The sequence below is a fragment of the Hyposmocoma kahamanoa genome, unplaced genomic scaffold (genome assembly GCF_003589595.1).
Source record: "Hyposmocoma kahamanoa isolate Upper Pololo Valley unplaced genomic scaffold, ASM358959v1 76, whole genome shotgun sequence".
NCBI lineage: Eukaryota > Metazoa > Arthropoda > Insecta > Lepidoptera > Cosmopterigidae > Hyposmocoma > Hyposmocoma kahamanoa.
In genome coordinates, this window is record NW_020653900.1 from 7,746,133 (window position 1) to 7,762,400 (window position 16,268).

Here is a 16,268-nt window from a genome sequence, read left to right on the forward strand (position 1 = left end):
AGGGTCGTCAGAGTCGTTGATGACTTCCCTTGGCCGATGAGTCCTACGTACGCGGTGTGGGTGTTTCCTGGGGGGTCGTAGTTGAATGCAGTCGCCACGAAGTAATTGCCTCTATGCCTGTTTCATGAATTGGGCTATTGTGAGGAGCCGTAAATCTATGTGGAGCGTTACGTAGGTACCATGACGCAGCCGTCACGTTGCGCATGAGTCTATTTTGGAGAGCCTGCAGGTGGTTGATGAGGGTGGGATTCGCCTGTACGACGATAGCGTGCGTCATAATTGGGATGCAGGTCGTCTACAATCTCACCTTATTAAGAAGGGAGAGTTTAAAGTGTCAATCCATTTTGTTTATATCAGCAGCGAGTGGCGGTGGCGCAGGCGCACCGTTATGTGCATGCGCCATTTCTCTGTCAGTACTCGGTCGAACTTCGTACATCTCGCTCGCACGCTAGTGTTCCACATTTGAACTGCTTCTCTATTTCGGACACGTAGTTGTCGTCCCGCTATTTGATATTGTGACATGAGTTTCATGGAATTAATTTGGCACACCGAAACTGGAACATTATTTTGGAGCACAATGTAAAGGTTTTTTTTTTTTGTTTCCTTTTGCAAATAGCGAATTGGTAGCTTACTGTTTATTTTGTTTCTTATTTTATACACTTTCTTTTGTGCAATTCTATTTTCTATACCTAGTTCTATTTGTTTCGTTAAGTTTTAAATCCCGGTACAGTTATTTTCATATAATTTAAATAGATATACTTTGTTAATGCTACCCTAGGAACGAAAAAAGGCACAACTAATATTTTTATTAAAATCTTGTTACATATCTATTCGAAATATAAAAATAATGAGTAAATATTATATTATAAAAATTATATTAATTATGGAACGTGTATTGTTGTGACTTGCATTTTAAATAAATCAGAAAAAGTATAGATTTCTACAAAAGAGAAAAACAATTTACCATTTTTTTTTCTTTTTGTACAAATCTATCTACTGGATATATAGTAAGCGCTAAAAACAAACGTTTAGAGTGTTGCTAATTTTTTATATAAAAAATAATGAGGGTTGTTTTCTTCTAATTTCTATTATTAATTAATCTTAAATTGAACTTAATAAAAATTCATTCAATAAAATAATTTGTAAAACGTAATGTAGCGTAAATTGGAATGTTTGCTTTGTAAAATTAAAAATAAGGCATTCAATTAATAACTTTTGTAACTATAGTGAAAAAATAGGGTGATTTGCTATATATATATTAGATATAACTGATTGAAGTCTGTACCACCTCCGTTAACCGTGACCATGGGACATGTAAAGGGCCTGAAAAGTCGGTTTGTTTGAAAAAACAAATATACGCGATTTAAATCCGGAAAAATAGTTTCATTCCCTATGTGTAACAATCGCGAAACCCTAAGAACTCGATAAGGAGGGTTGTCTTATTAACCAATCAGGTGGCGGTAGAGCGTTTGAATAGCGTCATATTTGATATTTGAATTTTAGTAAAAATACGATGTCTTTTTTTCAAACTCACTTTAGTTCTCTGTACTGGTGTAGTGGTGACCCGTAATTCAGGTTTTTCTATACCTATCTCGGGCACCAGTCTCTCACAAAACAGTCTGACTAATTTTTAGTCTTGTATTAACCTTAAGTTCCCTACTCTAAAGCCTGTTTTGTGATTAAGAAATAAATAAAACATCATTTAATTTCAGTTCTCTGTACTTATAATGAATTTTTCAGTTCAATAGCTAGAACCACAGACAATAGAATTTTGATTTACTAATTTACTAATTGAAGTACAGGAATAGAAAAGGTATGTTACATACATTAAGACTAAAATAATAACGTAAAAATTATTTTTTTCATCCTGCTTTTTCCTTCCTTGACTATACAGTCAAACGAAGACATTTAAATTTTTTATTAAAGAATTCTCGCATAGAAAGAATAATAAAAGTTGGATTACATTTTTTCTTTTTAATATTGTTTTTAGGGCTTTTATCCCAAAATTATGTAGATAAGCTACTTTGAATTACTGAATTGTAATTTTCTGAAGCGAAGCCGTAATTATGTTCACAACTTTATAAATATGAAGTTTGTTCTGGCAAACTTCATCCATTATATTAAACATTCGGAGATAATTGAGTTGTTGATGTAAGTGACATACTCCTTACGTTTTCATTTTAAAATACAATTATTTAATACAATTAGTTAATATCTACTCTGATAATCCCGCTAATATCTAATCTGTTTACAAATTGTCCCTTTTTTGAACTGCAAAGTTGAACTATTATTATTTTTATTGATCATCACTCATCATGATGTTTTTTTTCTCTTCTACGATATTTATTTATTTTTGTGAAAATCTCCACTACTTGGCTATTATTATTAACACAAAGGTCAAACAAACATAATATAGTCCAATCGGAACGAAGGAATGTTAACTTGTTTTTGTTCGATTTTTGTTTTAAGAATAAGTTCCACTTTGTATAAATTGACGTAAGGTTTTTGAGAACGTGAGACTAGAAAAAACTTCAATTCATTATCATAATAGGATATTATATATATATATATTATAACGTATTAATATTTAATAATCTCGATCAACTAATAAATAAATAGGACTTTATTCATCAAACACACACATATTTAATCATAAGCAAATCAGAACGAACTCATATAATACCTACACGTAACTCTGATTTCTATTGCTAAGTTCATGGAAAGGACGAAGCCTCGGCATTGCCGTTTTTCACTCACCGCGTGTGTATTCCACATCGGACATTGTCGGAACACTATTATTAAAATTTTGAACAAAAGGTAACGTAATTCTACTATTGATTTACTAATTACGAGTGATAATATTGTATAGAATATATACATCGAGTATAGAGAAATAGAGACGAAATGTCATTTAATTTGTTTGAAAACTATTCTGCCACATCATTACGATGACAACTGCACTCCGATTGGCCAGCCCGAATTCGAAACTATTGACGGGTGTCGTCAATCGTTTCACTTCAAATCGTCTACTTTAACTTGAGCTTTGCTATAATGGTCAAAAAGTGACCAAGTACATATTAGTATTTAATTACCGGTGAAATGTGCTTCCGTTTGTTTTGTAATTAGATGTTTCATTATTTTTCCCACACCACCGAATGGAACAGCCCCCCATACTTAGATATATTATCTTTATTACAACAAATACAGAATATTTTTGAATATACGGAGACGTACACAGAGGTCAGTTGTTGGCCCTGTACTATTTCTAATTTGTGTGCAAACGAGAGTTGATATTTTAAAGTGATATAAGACCCTTTTGCCTGATGGGTTACCAGGGATATATGGCCCTTATTTCATCTCCATTTCTGTTTATGTACTCGATGAGTACATAGTTACACTACACAAAGAAACACAACAAGCAAAACAAATGAAATCAGTAGATCACTAAGCAGTATCTTGCGCGTTTATGTCGCCCTCGCGCAAGTTCCGCCCTGTCGTGTTAGCCCTACAGGACGACAAAAGTGTACAAATGACTGATACAACAGTCAATATATACATATAATATTACGTGTATTGCAGTGGGCAATTTAAATAAAAAATATTGCGCACGTGTATTTTTATACCGCTGCAATTCCGCAAGATTTACTCCTGCCCTAGCCTAGAACTGTGTTTTGGCCTGATCAATTGCATTATAATACCATCTTAAACGATGAAATACAAAAACAATCAACTAATTTCACGGTATTTGCTGTTGAAATGAAGCAGTATGGACAATATCGTGCTAAGCAATCACTAGAAAGTGAAGTAAAAGTAGAAACCGTTTGGTTATGTGATATTAAATTTTACACTCCAATAACAAATAGTAGTTATCTTCGACTTATTTATTCTATAGGCTGCATTTGTTCAAGCTTATATACATTTATAAGAAATAATATAATAAAAATTGTAGTAACAAACAATTTTACATTTAAAATTGTTTGGAAAAAATTACGCTCATAATGCTACGTTCATAGTTACATCAAAGAATAATTTACCATTACAAAAGAAGTAATTTTGTGAGGAGTGAATTGTTCAAATTATTTCCTGAAATAGTTCATTCTAAGAATTACTTGTTCTGAGAAATAATCCTACGCAATACCATTAGACATAACAAAGTTATTCAATGAAAACTGAGATTATCCTAAATTATTTTCTTTATGAAATATATATATTATTATACAATTACATAATAATATATATTTCATTAATTATCTGATGTGTGTAATCAAAAGAGTCTAGGGATCAAGCACGTTTTTGTCAGTTACCTACTAAAAATAAGTTGCAAACCCGGATTCGAACGCACGACCTTCTACTTGAAAGGCGGTAAGATAGTAATGGTAACCTATCACAAACTCGAAAATTTTTTTGCCCGAAATAACGTTTGTTCGAATTTTCATTTCACCGAAAGCTGAATTATAACGAAACAGTTGTTCTTTGAGGATATGTTGATTGTTTACCGCAAAGACACGATTAGGGTCGATTAAGTTAGGTTTAAAAGAAAACACATTTTCCTCTCAACATTATTTTCGAGGTTATGAAATTTCGAGCAAACGTTATTTCTGGAAAATGTCATTTCAGACTACTGATAGGTAACCGATAGTAATAGTTTTACCATTAGGCTACCACGGCTATCTCTTAAATATTTTAATTAAACTATAGTGTAACTGACTAACACGTACTACATGCAGCGAAATTCAAATAAAATTTTGTAGGTTTTTTTTATTGAAACTACAATATATGTTTTCAAGAAGTGGTCAATTCAAGAAATGGCCATTTCGACAAATGGTCAATTTGAGAAGTGGTCCTTTTTAATTGTGGTCATTTCTCATTGCGGCCCTAAACCGCCAAAAAGATGTGTATTTTCCTTTTTAAATTTTAGTCAATCCATGAAGACAAATCGGACACGTGTTGTAATAAGGCCAATTTTGCAGAATGATAACTATTCAGGAGAGAGGAAAGGTTGTACGAACAAAATTAGTCGACAACTTTTTATACTTACATAGGAGAGTTAGAAAATTTCGCAATCTCATAATTTGTTTCGCGTAGTTCCTATTATTTTATGACTGCGGTACATTTTTGACGTATGATCACATGTTTGTAGCTTTATCATAACCAAGGCTAAAAAATATTATATGGGTAAAATGTAATACGTTTGTGGAGATTGTTTGTTTGTAATTACGCCATGAATGCAATTGCAAGAATTTTGATTTCCTACCTATCGAGGCGCAAACCTTATTTTTCTTATTTTGTTTTTTTCACAGCTTATTTGAGCATGAAAGTTTTACATTTAAATATTTTTTCCCATAGGCTTAATTTGATCCCAATTATCTCCCATCACAGTTCGAAATTCAAAATTTTGCGTTTCGTCACAACTTGCAGAATTTTTTGTTTAATTTTATTCATATTGCCAATGTCAGAATAACACAATTTATAATACAATTGTATTTCTCTGTTACCAGGACAGCATAAAGCAATAAGATGTACCAAGCTGGATGGCTGATGTTGGCAATCGCCGCTGCCCTCGCGCTGCAGTCGCGAGGTGAAGGGGGCATCAGACTGCCTGACCAGCCTCCGAAGGAGGAGAATGAAGGTCGGGCTCTGTTTGGCTCGGATGACCACAGCAGATCGGTAAGAAGCCTTTATTTATTTCAATATACACAATATGACATAATGATAATAGCTCAAGGGTGAAATTCCCACGTTTTTATTTCTTTTTTACCCAAATTAGAAAATTATTTTATCTTGTAGCAGATTATGTATTCTGTCTGTAACAGAGCAAAGAGATTTTACTCCAGGGCAATAGTTTGAACATTTAACCAAAACCAATTTAGACAAATTGATGTCCCAAATGGGTCTTACCGGCAATTGAACCCGACCTCAGCTTGATAGGTTTACCAGTAGAACTAATGTGGGACACGAACTTTTCTAGTTTATTTCTAGTCTGAATGTACTGATGCCCAAATTTGTTCTACAAATATAGACTATAAAGCTAGCAATGTAAAGATGTATACCAAGAGATAAACGATATTGCCACCAAGTTTCATCCAACGATTCAGTAATTACAGATAAAAGACTTAATATACCAAAACGAGAACTACTCACACCTATATTACATTCCTCATTTAATGTGGGCTCTTCTCGTTTCGTTCATGGTTATTACGACTACATAGTATGTAGTCAGACGAGATTATAGATTATTATTATCTCCTCTAGCCTCAATCACAAGGTCGTGGTCTCCTCGACTGGATCGGCCTCGGCGAAGATCAAGACCCATACATCCAGCAATCCACGCAGCAGTGCATCAACGGAGACCTTGCTGACTGCTTTAAAGCCCAGGCATTGCGAAGTTTTGACGACTTTTTCGATAAACAAGCGTACCAGTAAGTATCGCCAACCACATTTACTCTGACCCATAACCAAACCCTGATTGTTGGACAAATGCCTGCCTTACACAAAATTGGATATTACCACACCTATTTATGCCGCTAAGCAGTAATCTGAGCATTGCTGCGTTTCGGTTTTGAAGGTACTGGCGAAAATTCAGCACATGATACTTCTCAATTTTAGGTGTCAGGGTGTAGTGGCAGTCCCATCAGATCTGTAATAATGATTTTTGCAATTTAAAGTTCTGAGTGGCGTGAAACTTGTCACTTTATGTCTTAAAATTGCGGTTGCAAGAGCAACGATCTAAGGGTCGATTTAAGGGTGCTGGTGAAATTACTGGCGTTTGGAATTTGGCAACTTATTCTCAGAGTGACGGGTGCAGTAACAGTGTCCCTCAGATCTTTGCAATTTAAAACTCTGAGTGGCACTGGAACTGTTAGGGACAGGTGTGTCGCTCACCACCGGGCGCACGATTTGTTCGTCCCGTCATTTGATATTATAAAAAAGTAGTCACACAATTTTTGTGCAACCAGCAGTGAATAAAAGAGCAAAATATTATCCTTACTAAAGAAGTCGTTATTTCTATTGATGACTTCGAAAGCTAACTGTTTATTATACTAAAACCGATTCGATTCTCAGTCGAATCGTCCATCTAAATCTGATTACTCAAATGTGGTAACACGAGGCCAAGTAGTTGTTGTAATCGTCTGGTGCAAATTTCTTATGAATATCGTTCTCACTTCCAGGCTATCACAAAATGCAGTCCTGGTAAAAGTGGATTCTCAGGCAAGGGCACTCTCCCATGAACCCCCGGAATTGGCGTCGCAGCCTCGCAGCGAGGATTCCGACTGGGACGCTTTAGTCAAATACGGAATGAGAAAAATTGAAAGGTAAGTTCATCCACTGCATTTTAACTTGCAACACTAAGCGCGTCTGCGCTTTACCTCCGATTGATATTCATTCCAAATCCGAGACTATACAAATCTAGAAAACTCGACCCCGGATATGGCTTGTGCACTAAGTTTAATTCGAATCTGACAAAATACGAATATCACTTGTACACCTAAAGATAAAATGACGCTGATAGGAATCGGACGTAGTAGGCAAAAGCTCTAGGCCACAAATTCGCAACGGTGCGTTCAACATGGGCGTTCAAGGTTTGTATGTACGTATGAATGTACACACATTGCGCGCAAACGTATGGTTTGTGTTGAATACGTCCAACCTTAGAATATTCTAAGCATCCAACATTAAACGTGCACCATAATATCCGCTTCTAACGGTGAAGTTGGTGATTACAGTAGTGCTCAAACATCAAATTAACAAAGCATCGCAAATTGTTTATTAACTTATTCATTACTAGATAATGCCCGCGGCTTCGTCTGCGTAGAATAAGTACTTCGAGTAGACTACCTGTACTATAATAATTTTCATAGTTTTATTGGTTCTCTACGTACTGACTCATACTTGACACTGTCTTAATTTGGTCAAGTATTACATATTGAAAACTGCCTCGGTGGCCGAACGGTTACAATGCCGGACTGCCACGCAGAGGTCCCAGGCTCCATTCCCGGGCCGGTAGAAATATTCGTATGGCCTACATTTATTTCTCTCGTGAATTTGGGTGTAATTTGTGGTTGTCTGTGTGTGTGTCCATGGCACCCGCGACACAGGGATTTCCCTAGTGCGAGTCTATGTTGAGTGTGTGCGTTATTATTTATTATTATTTGACAGCATTGTTTAAGTGAGATATTGGACAGAGAATGAGGGTAGACATGGGGTAGACCCCCAGATCTTTGCGAGTGTGCGTTCACCTTAACGGATATGAAAAGCGTGCTTAAGAATATAAGTGGAAATAAAAACATACACTATGCTTAATTTATTTTGAATTCACCTGTCACCCCGCTAATACTTACAAATTTTCCACACAAGTTTCCACTTAATGCATTTAATAATAGTTCAACGCTATCTTTAGTGGAATTACACATTTCCACTTTTAAACTGACGAGGTAATGTTATCTACTAACGCTGCGAGCATTTCCTTAATCGACCTACATTTTAAAGTGAAATGAAATTTACATAAAGAACCGATTTTGTTTGATATAATTTTAATATATTATTTCCCATGGAATAATGATGAGATTATGACTAAAAATTGATAATGACGTCAGCAGTATTCTTCATTTAGTAATACATGGTAAAAGTTTGCATTTTTGCGTTTTGGTTTATAGTTTGATATAACAGTAGAGCCCCTTGTGAAAGAGTTCCCCAAGGAAGTACTGCCTTACTTATTTCTGCCGCCAAATGATAATGTGAGCCTTACTGCGTTCCGGTTTTGAATATTAAAGGTGCTGTTGAAATTACAGGCACATAGGACTTGTCAACTTGTCTCAGTGTGACAGGCACAAGGGCAGGGCTTTAAATCTTTGCGATTTAAAGAACTGAGTCGCACTGCAACCATTATAAACAGGCGCGTCGCTTACCAACAGGTGCACAACTTATTCGTCCCGTCACTTGGTATTTAAAAAAAAATTGATAATGGGACGAGAGTGCACAATGTTTGGACTTATTTAGTATTTTATACCAATTGTTAACTATTACTCATAAACTTCGTTCTACATCCCCATTTTTATCTTCCCCTTTATGTGATTGATACCTACTGGCTAAGTTCACACTTCATAGCTGTCCTTAATTTCGTGGTTTTTTTAAAAAGCCTATCTATGTTCTAAGAAGTATAGCTATGTTCGCTTTTATTTCAGATCAGTCTAACTCATCTAAAACGTGATCCTGATTAATTTTCCAGATTTTTGCGTTCGACAGCCCTGGAGATGCATTTGGATGACGAGGTGACATCGCGTGGAATCATTGCCCCCAGGTTTATCGATGAAATTGCTGATGAAGTCGACATCATTGAAGATAAGAAAGCGTCGCCATTCCGTGAGAATATTCACTTATACATTACACTAAAACCGGTTATTCAATATACCGATCTAAGACTATTCTTCTTCTTGTCGTATCGATGAAATAGAATAGAATACTTTTGTTTGCCAGAATACAGACCTTAAATTAATCTTAATAATCCGCAAAGCAGGAGCTCAAGGTGACGGACGCAGTGGCCGTGCTCATAATCGTGGCACTGCAACTGTTATGGATGACGCGACTTGGTATCATAAAAAAAAATTAGGTACAATGTATTAAACCTGCAAGCAGATGTGCAAATGTAATGGTATTTATTGTTGAACCTAGGCGAATACAAATATGAATTCGTCAATCTTAGAGCAACGCCACACGGTCGTTGCGTCGGCGTTGCGTCGTTGCACCGCAACACCCCTCTCCACTTCGTCTTCTGTCCCCTTGTCCGATGCGCACGCATTCCATCACCGCTCGCTTTTTCAACGCACCGTGTGGCATGTCGTTCTCATTTATATGTGGTACAACGTCTTACTTATTCATGCCTAGGCTTCGATGATATACTTACCTATTATGAAAAATTACAAGCCTTTACCTGTAAGTGAGAGGTAGAGGACCTTAAAGTCCATATTTTGTAGACATTTTTACAAACATTGCTTTAGAATGCTAAAATTACGCAATAGTAAAAGACATTAAATCGTCGTTTGTTCTTTATTTAACATATTTTATTTGACTCTAAGATCGATTTTTAAATGTCTAATTAAGAGCTAATGAGGCTCTTTAAAACGCTCTGTAAGAAAAATTACTATTTGGCACTTAAGGTTCTTTAACATATGGCACTTTGCTTGATGGTAATGCCGCCGATTTAATGGAATCTTTAGTCTAGTAGTCTCGATGTAAGTAGTTAGAAATAAATATTATAAATGATAAATATGTTCAAAAGTATAAACAAAGAGCAATTCCTAGAGTTTCTTGCTCATTCTCCGCAAGGAATCTGCCTTACGAATGAGCGGCGGTAGATTTTAATCAGTATGTCGACTTCAAGTATAATTTGCTTACCTGTGAAATAAAGATGATTACAGTTTGAATTTTACTCTCACTTACAGATAATATTATTATATATATTCTGAGCAACGTCACTATTATTTCCATACTATTCTGGACATAAAGATCCCAATCTCTAACTTCGGTAGTCATGCCATTTAACATCTTTAATATTCTTTGAAAGAAATTGTACGTGTAGTTGGAAGATGTGAATTTTAAATAAAAGTTTTTCTTTGGTTAGAATAGAATAATATACAATTTTATCTTCTCGTAACAAACGATACTCTTATATGACTTCACAGGTCGTCACAAGTTAAAGAAATTGATAATCCCCATGCTGCTGATCCTGAAGCTGTTCAAGCTGAAGCTGCTACTTTTCCTGCCCCTCATACTTGGACTCGCCAGCTTTAAGAAGTTCCTCGGATTTATGGCTTTGATTGTACCAGGTAACATAAATTGTTATCCCTTGTCTTGTCGAAGTAAACAATTTTGTTGATCTGCTTGTAATATGGAACAAAATTTGAGTACCTATAGATTATGGTAATTTTCTATTTAGAGTCTGAAGATCTATTTTCATACTCATACACCACAAGTGTATGACGACAAATAAGAAACCACGAAAGTTTCTTCTAGGTAGCTCAGTGGGAGAATAAGAGCCATCGTAGCTCAAAGAAAGACTGGGAAAGTGGAATCCCTGAGGTGGCATGTACCTATGACCAGAGATGGGCAGTGGGTTAAACCCTAATCAACCCACCCGAGTTTTAACCGAGTTTTTACTTTAGTTCCGGATTTTAACTCATTTCTGTCCAAAATCGTGGGCGGAAACGGCGAACATGGAATTTAGTGTAATTCCATAATGTACTTATTTCGATGTAAAAACTCATTTCATAGACGAAAAAGAGGCAATTAATCCACACAATACTTGCCTTGCAAGCCCGTGGATTCTCACTACTAAGGAATCACGAGTACGATCGATTTTTATAAAAATCGATTCGAGTGCATCCAATTTAACGATTTTTGTGTCAATTTATTTCAATGCAATTTTCAACCGAATCCACATAATTGAAAGGCAAATCGAATCTGCTAGATCAGAAAGCAATAAACATTTTGTAACAATATCATAAAATTTTGACTCGATTTACAACAAATATAAGTTGTAAATAATTTTTGCCCATGATTTTAGGCATTAATGAGTTTTAACCCGATTTAACAAAGCACCTGATTAAACCTCGGGCGCTTGCGCCTCTCTGCCTATGACATTACTTTTTAAGTGAAATCGTTTGGCATACAGTGAAGGCTAAATAGTGATACCTTGCGCTTACAAAATGTAACATGATGAAACCTGCATAGATAGAAAACAGATGAAATGCCCAACCCTCATAAGGTCAGCATGGCGAACTACGACCAAAACCTTCTTCATAGGAGACCCGAAACCAAAAAGTGGGAGGTATGATGTGTTGGTGGTGATCGCTTCCCCTGTAAGTCCCAAAAGCAAGTAGGAGTAAACCAAGGAGATGGACATCTTTGTATATATTAAATTTATTATCACGATATTTTACTATCACGATATTCAGTTGCCTTTAACCGACTTTAAAAAAGGAGGAGATTCTCAACTCGACTGTTATTTTTTTGTGTGTATAATGGTACGCGATTACTCCGGCCATTACCGAAATTCCCATTTCAATTTGAAGAAAATATTCCACCTTGGGGGTGAATCCGGTTTCGCGCACTTTCCGTCAACCAATTTCAATAAAACTTAGCAAATAGATAATTATTTTATTAAAAAACACAATCATTTGTATAATTACTCCACTAGTTTATTATAATTATGAATACAAAAATCAATCACTAAGAAAAGTTTCTTCGATACCTTCCGCATACAGTCTAAGGAGACTTTCAGGCACTGTATACGGAAGGGAGTAGGGACTGAGCTACGGAACGAACCAGCAGACCTTACAAATTTTTCTATGTGCTTAATGGGTGCTACATAGAAAATGTGTGCGACATGACTAATCAGCAGCTCGCTTTGTGCAACATCTCTAATCAAAGACTCAAAGACTAATTTATGGTATTTCTACCCCCAGGAGTAATCGGTTACTTCAAGTTCTGCAAGCCGAATCTGACGTCACCGTTTGCGTCCAATCACTACTCTGGCCCACAGTATAGTCCTGCTGGCATTGGTTTGGGACCTTACAGGGAACATCCTCCACAACATTATGGAGGACAGCATTATGAGAGCTATCCGGTAAGTTACGTTACCACAACTTACGATCTCAATAATATAAAGGCTATGACAGGACCAGTAGGACGTTCAGAGTGTGGTTCACTCGTATAGTTGTTTAGAAAAATAAGGTTCTTTAAACTTATACTGTTCTGCTTATTCTGGGTAGGGCCGGGGGATATTTCGTTACTGGTACTTACAGATTGTATTGTATGTATAGATCTCAAACTAGAGAAGTACCTGTATTACGAATACCAGGCAACGGAATTCATTCGGCACACTACCCAAAAGACCCAGACCAGAATTTCCTAAATTTCCTAAAGAATTTATCTAACTATATAAATTGGTCATACCTGAAATCGAACCTAGGACCTCGTCCAAATCTCCGACAAGCACACCGGTCGCTTACTTTGTTTTACCAGATATGCTTTTAATAAAATCTATTCATCAAAGAACTTTAATGGGTAACAGCTTAAGTTAGATCTTTTGACGTAAACAGGACAAATAAAATTCGATTAAGTTGACGCTTAGAAGTTGAGCTCTAAGCATTTGCAAGCAGATCTACGATCGAATCTTGGTTAACACAATTGAAGAAAAACTTTTTCACTTGCTTCTGATTTAGGTGTTTTGGACAATTTCAATATGAATTATGTGAACTGCGTACTTAAAATACAGCAGACAATATTGTGATTAATAACTGCCTCTGTGGCCGTGACTGACTGTCACCATGCTGGTCTACCACGTAGAGGTCCCGGGTTCGATTCCCGGGGCGGGAGAAACGTTTGTATTAGGTCATACAAATTTATTTCTATCGTGAGTTTAGGAGTAATTTGTGGTTGTCTAGGTCAAGACTATCAGTGTGTGCGTTATTATTATTATTAATTTTAATAATAAAAATATTAACAGGGTGGTCACAAATACGGCTCGGGAGGCGTTGCGTTCAGAGACCACGACCACTCGCCTCAGGACTTGGCGTACCAAGGATGGGAGTACAGAAACAAAAAAGGAGGAGAGGAAATTAAGGCCGGAGATGGAGAAGCCTAAAGACTGACTTTTAAGTTTTATTTTATTTAACATTTAACTATATTTTTTATGAATGAACCATCGACATATCGCTTATCTACCGAAAAAAAAACATTGTTACGAAGGGTAGCGATCCATGTATGAAATTGGACAGCTTTTATTTGTACAAAAAAGAGAAAACACGGTACATAAATATATGTATAAACGCTTTAACAAAGCAACTTAACGAATTTTCTGTACATTACGTATTAGGTGATTTTAAAATTGCATTATGAAGACGAATTAATACAAATGGAACACATCCATAGAACATGTACCTTCAACACATATATAATATGAATTTCCTATACCCTTAACTATGCATGACTAAGGAATATGAGATCTATAGCTAAAAAGTGAGGTCGTAATCCGGATCTAGAGAACATGTACGTAATAGAGTCGTTACGTCGTATGGTACATGTAAACAACCATTATGTTACGTCCTTGTTCACTGCGCCGACGTTTGTATGCGATAATGCTGGCTGTTACGTCTCATGTTGCTCAAAACAAAGTAAATGATAATATTCAAGTTTACTAAGCACTTTTGGAAAATGTTAAACACGTTTTAGCGAAACATGATTACTACAAATTCCGCTGGCCCAGCCACCCATAGCCATCGAAACGACGTCAACGCCGTTGTCTTCGGTCCTGTAGTGTCTCGCGCCAATCTTTGGCTTGAAGTTCGCTCAGGACCCAATTTCTGCTAATTTTCTTGACAACATTGGCCATTCCACTGAGACTCAACTGAAATTATATTGCAATTATGACAATATTTGTTGTTCTGCTAAAATATAGTTGCAATGGCAGTTGAGTCTCAATAAAGTATCAGTGGAATGACAGTGATAGCATTCATCCTGCTGCCAACTTTGCGATGGCTCTGTCCACCTTGGATTCAATTGACAACCGTGTCAGGAGGCTTATAGTAACTCGGAATTAGTGGAGGCGAAGCTGCAGAGCCTTGAACACCACCGTAAATTTGGCTGCCTATCGGTATTTTACAGGATATAACACGGAGAGTGTGCGATGGAATTACACGATTTAATTCCGCCTTCCCCTTTCCATCACCGGGGACTAGGCGTAGGCTTGGGTTCCACCCCTATGTTGTGGATATTCCAAAGATTCGCACGAAATGTTACGCTTCCACGTTTATATGGCGAACGGCTATGGGGTGGAATTCCTGCATGCAGACTTGTTCACTGAACGTTATAACTTGGGCATTTTCAAGGCGAGAGTGAATAGAATTATTTAGGTGTGCATGCTCTATCGTCACTTGCCATCAGGTAAGATGGAGGTCTAATGCGCACTTACTTTTATAATTTAAAAAAATTATCTCAATCACTGATGATCGATAAGGCCTTACAAAAACTACCATGGAAATTACTACACATTTCTTAATTTTTGCCTCGTTTAACTTACACTACGCCATTGACGTGCCAGCAGAATTCCAAAATGGCGTTGAATAGTGCCTCGATGGCTAACCACTGGTAAGCCACTAGTCTTAACTTTTAGAGGAATACCAAACGTACAAATTCCTGGCATTGACAATTGATCGGCACACAACTGAGATGATTGAAAAATTAGCAGGCTTGGGGCCAACTACCACGGCTTCTTTGTCCAGTGTTCTAACTCTGATAGGCTCTATTCCGAGCCATAAATGTCTTTGCGCTTTACTTTCGCGATCACATTTAGCTGGACAATAACCTCTTCTAATTCCTTATAATAACTGCCTCAGTGGCCGAACGGTTACTATCTGCCACTGCCACGCAGAGATCCCACGTTCGATTCCCGAGCCGGGAGAAATATTCGTATGGCTTACATTTATTTCTCTCGTAAGTTTGGGTGTAAATTAAAAATTAGTAATAGTCCTACGAGGTTGCTTATATTTTACAAATAACCCTGAATAACGATATCCAGGCAGTAAATTTTCAAGTATTATAACCAGACAAGAATGAGATGGTCTACTAGACTGTTAACACGATATTTAAGAAATATCTTTAGGTACCGTCTGTTGTCTTCTTTTTTGGATGGCGTTTACTTGTTGTTTATTTTTTGCTGTAAGTATTGTCTCTATTCGCTAGGTGGTCAGTATACAAGTGACCATCCAGCCTGTTATAAAGCTGTTATGTTTAACATTGGTTGCTTTTAGGTAGCGATAGCATTATGATGATGTATTAAAATACTCAGTGTTAAAATCAGAAATAAATCATAGTCATTCATTAATTTATTTTAATCATGTGCTTTGTTATTATTTATTATAAGCAATGTACGAATAAGAACTGTAAGTATTTTGTAAATAAATTATTTGTTTCGTAAACCTGTTTTAATCGTTTTTTTTTTAAACTCATCGAAGATAAAACTGAACTGACAAGCTTTATGTCCTAGTCGGGAAGTTTCAGAAAGTTTTGCAATTATTTTTTTTGTGTTTGAAATTTCAATTATCATCTTTTTTGGAGATCGGATCTTCGTCGTAAACCCTATAGGGTTTTTCACATTAGACGACACGACACGATGACGATAAATGACTTATTAGTATGACGCTGTAAAACAGAGTTTTACCATAATATGTAACATAATAAGACAAGTACGGTAACTCCAACAAACGCAGCAG

At 36.4% G+C, this 16,268-nt stretch overlaps 1 protein-coding gene across 1 annotated transcript; it reads left to right on the forward strand.

Annotated features, from left to right (window-relative positions):
* Positions 1–429: 429 nt before the first annotated feature.
* LOC113232452 lies at positions 430–14,667 on the forward strand. Its single transcript, XM_026467193.1, has 8 exons — positions 430–579; positions 5,499–5,667; positions 6,253–6,419; positions 7,170–7,313; positions 9,227–9,360; positions 10,680–10,823; positions 12,462–12,622; positions 13,505–14,667. The coding sequence occupies exons 2-8, from the start codon at positions 5,518–5,520 to the stop codon at positions 13,640–13,642; spliced, it is 1,038 nt and encodes a 345-aa protein (XP_026322978.1). The 5' UTR covers positions 430–579; positions 5,499–5,517; the 3' UTR covers positions 13,643–14,667.
* Positions 14,668–16,268: the final 1,601 nt, after the last annotated feature.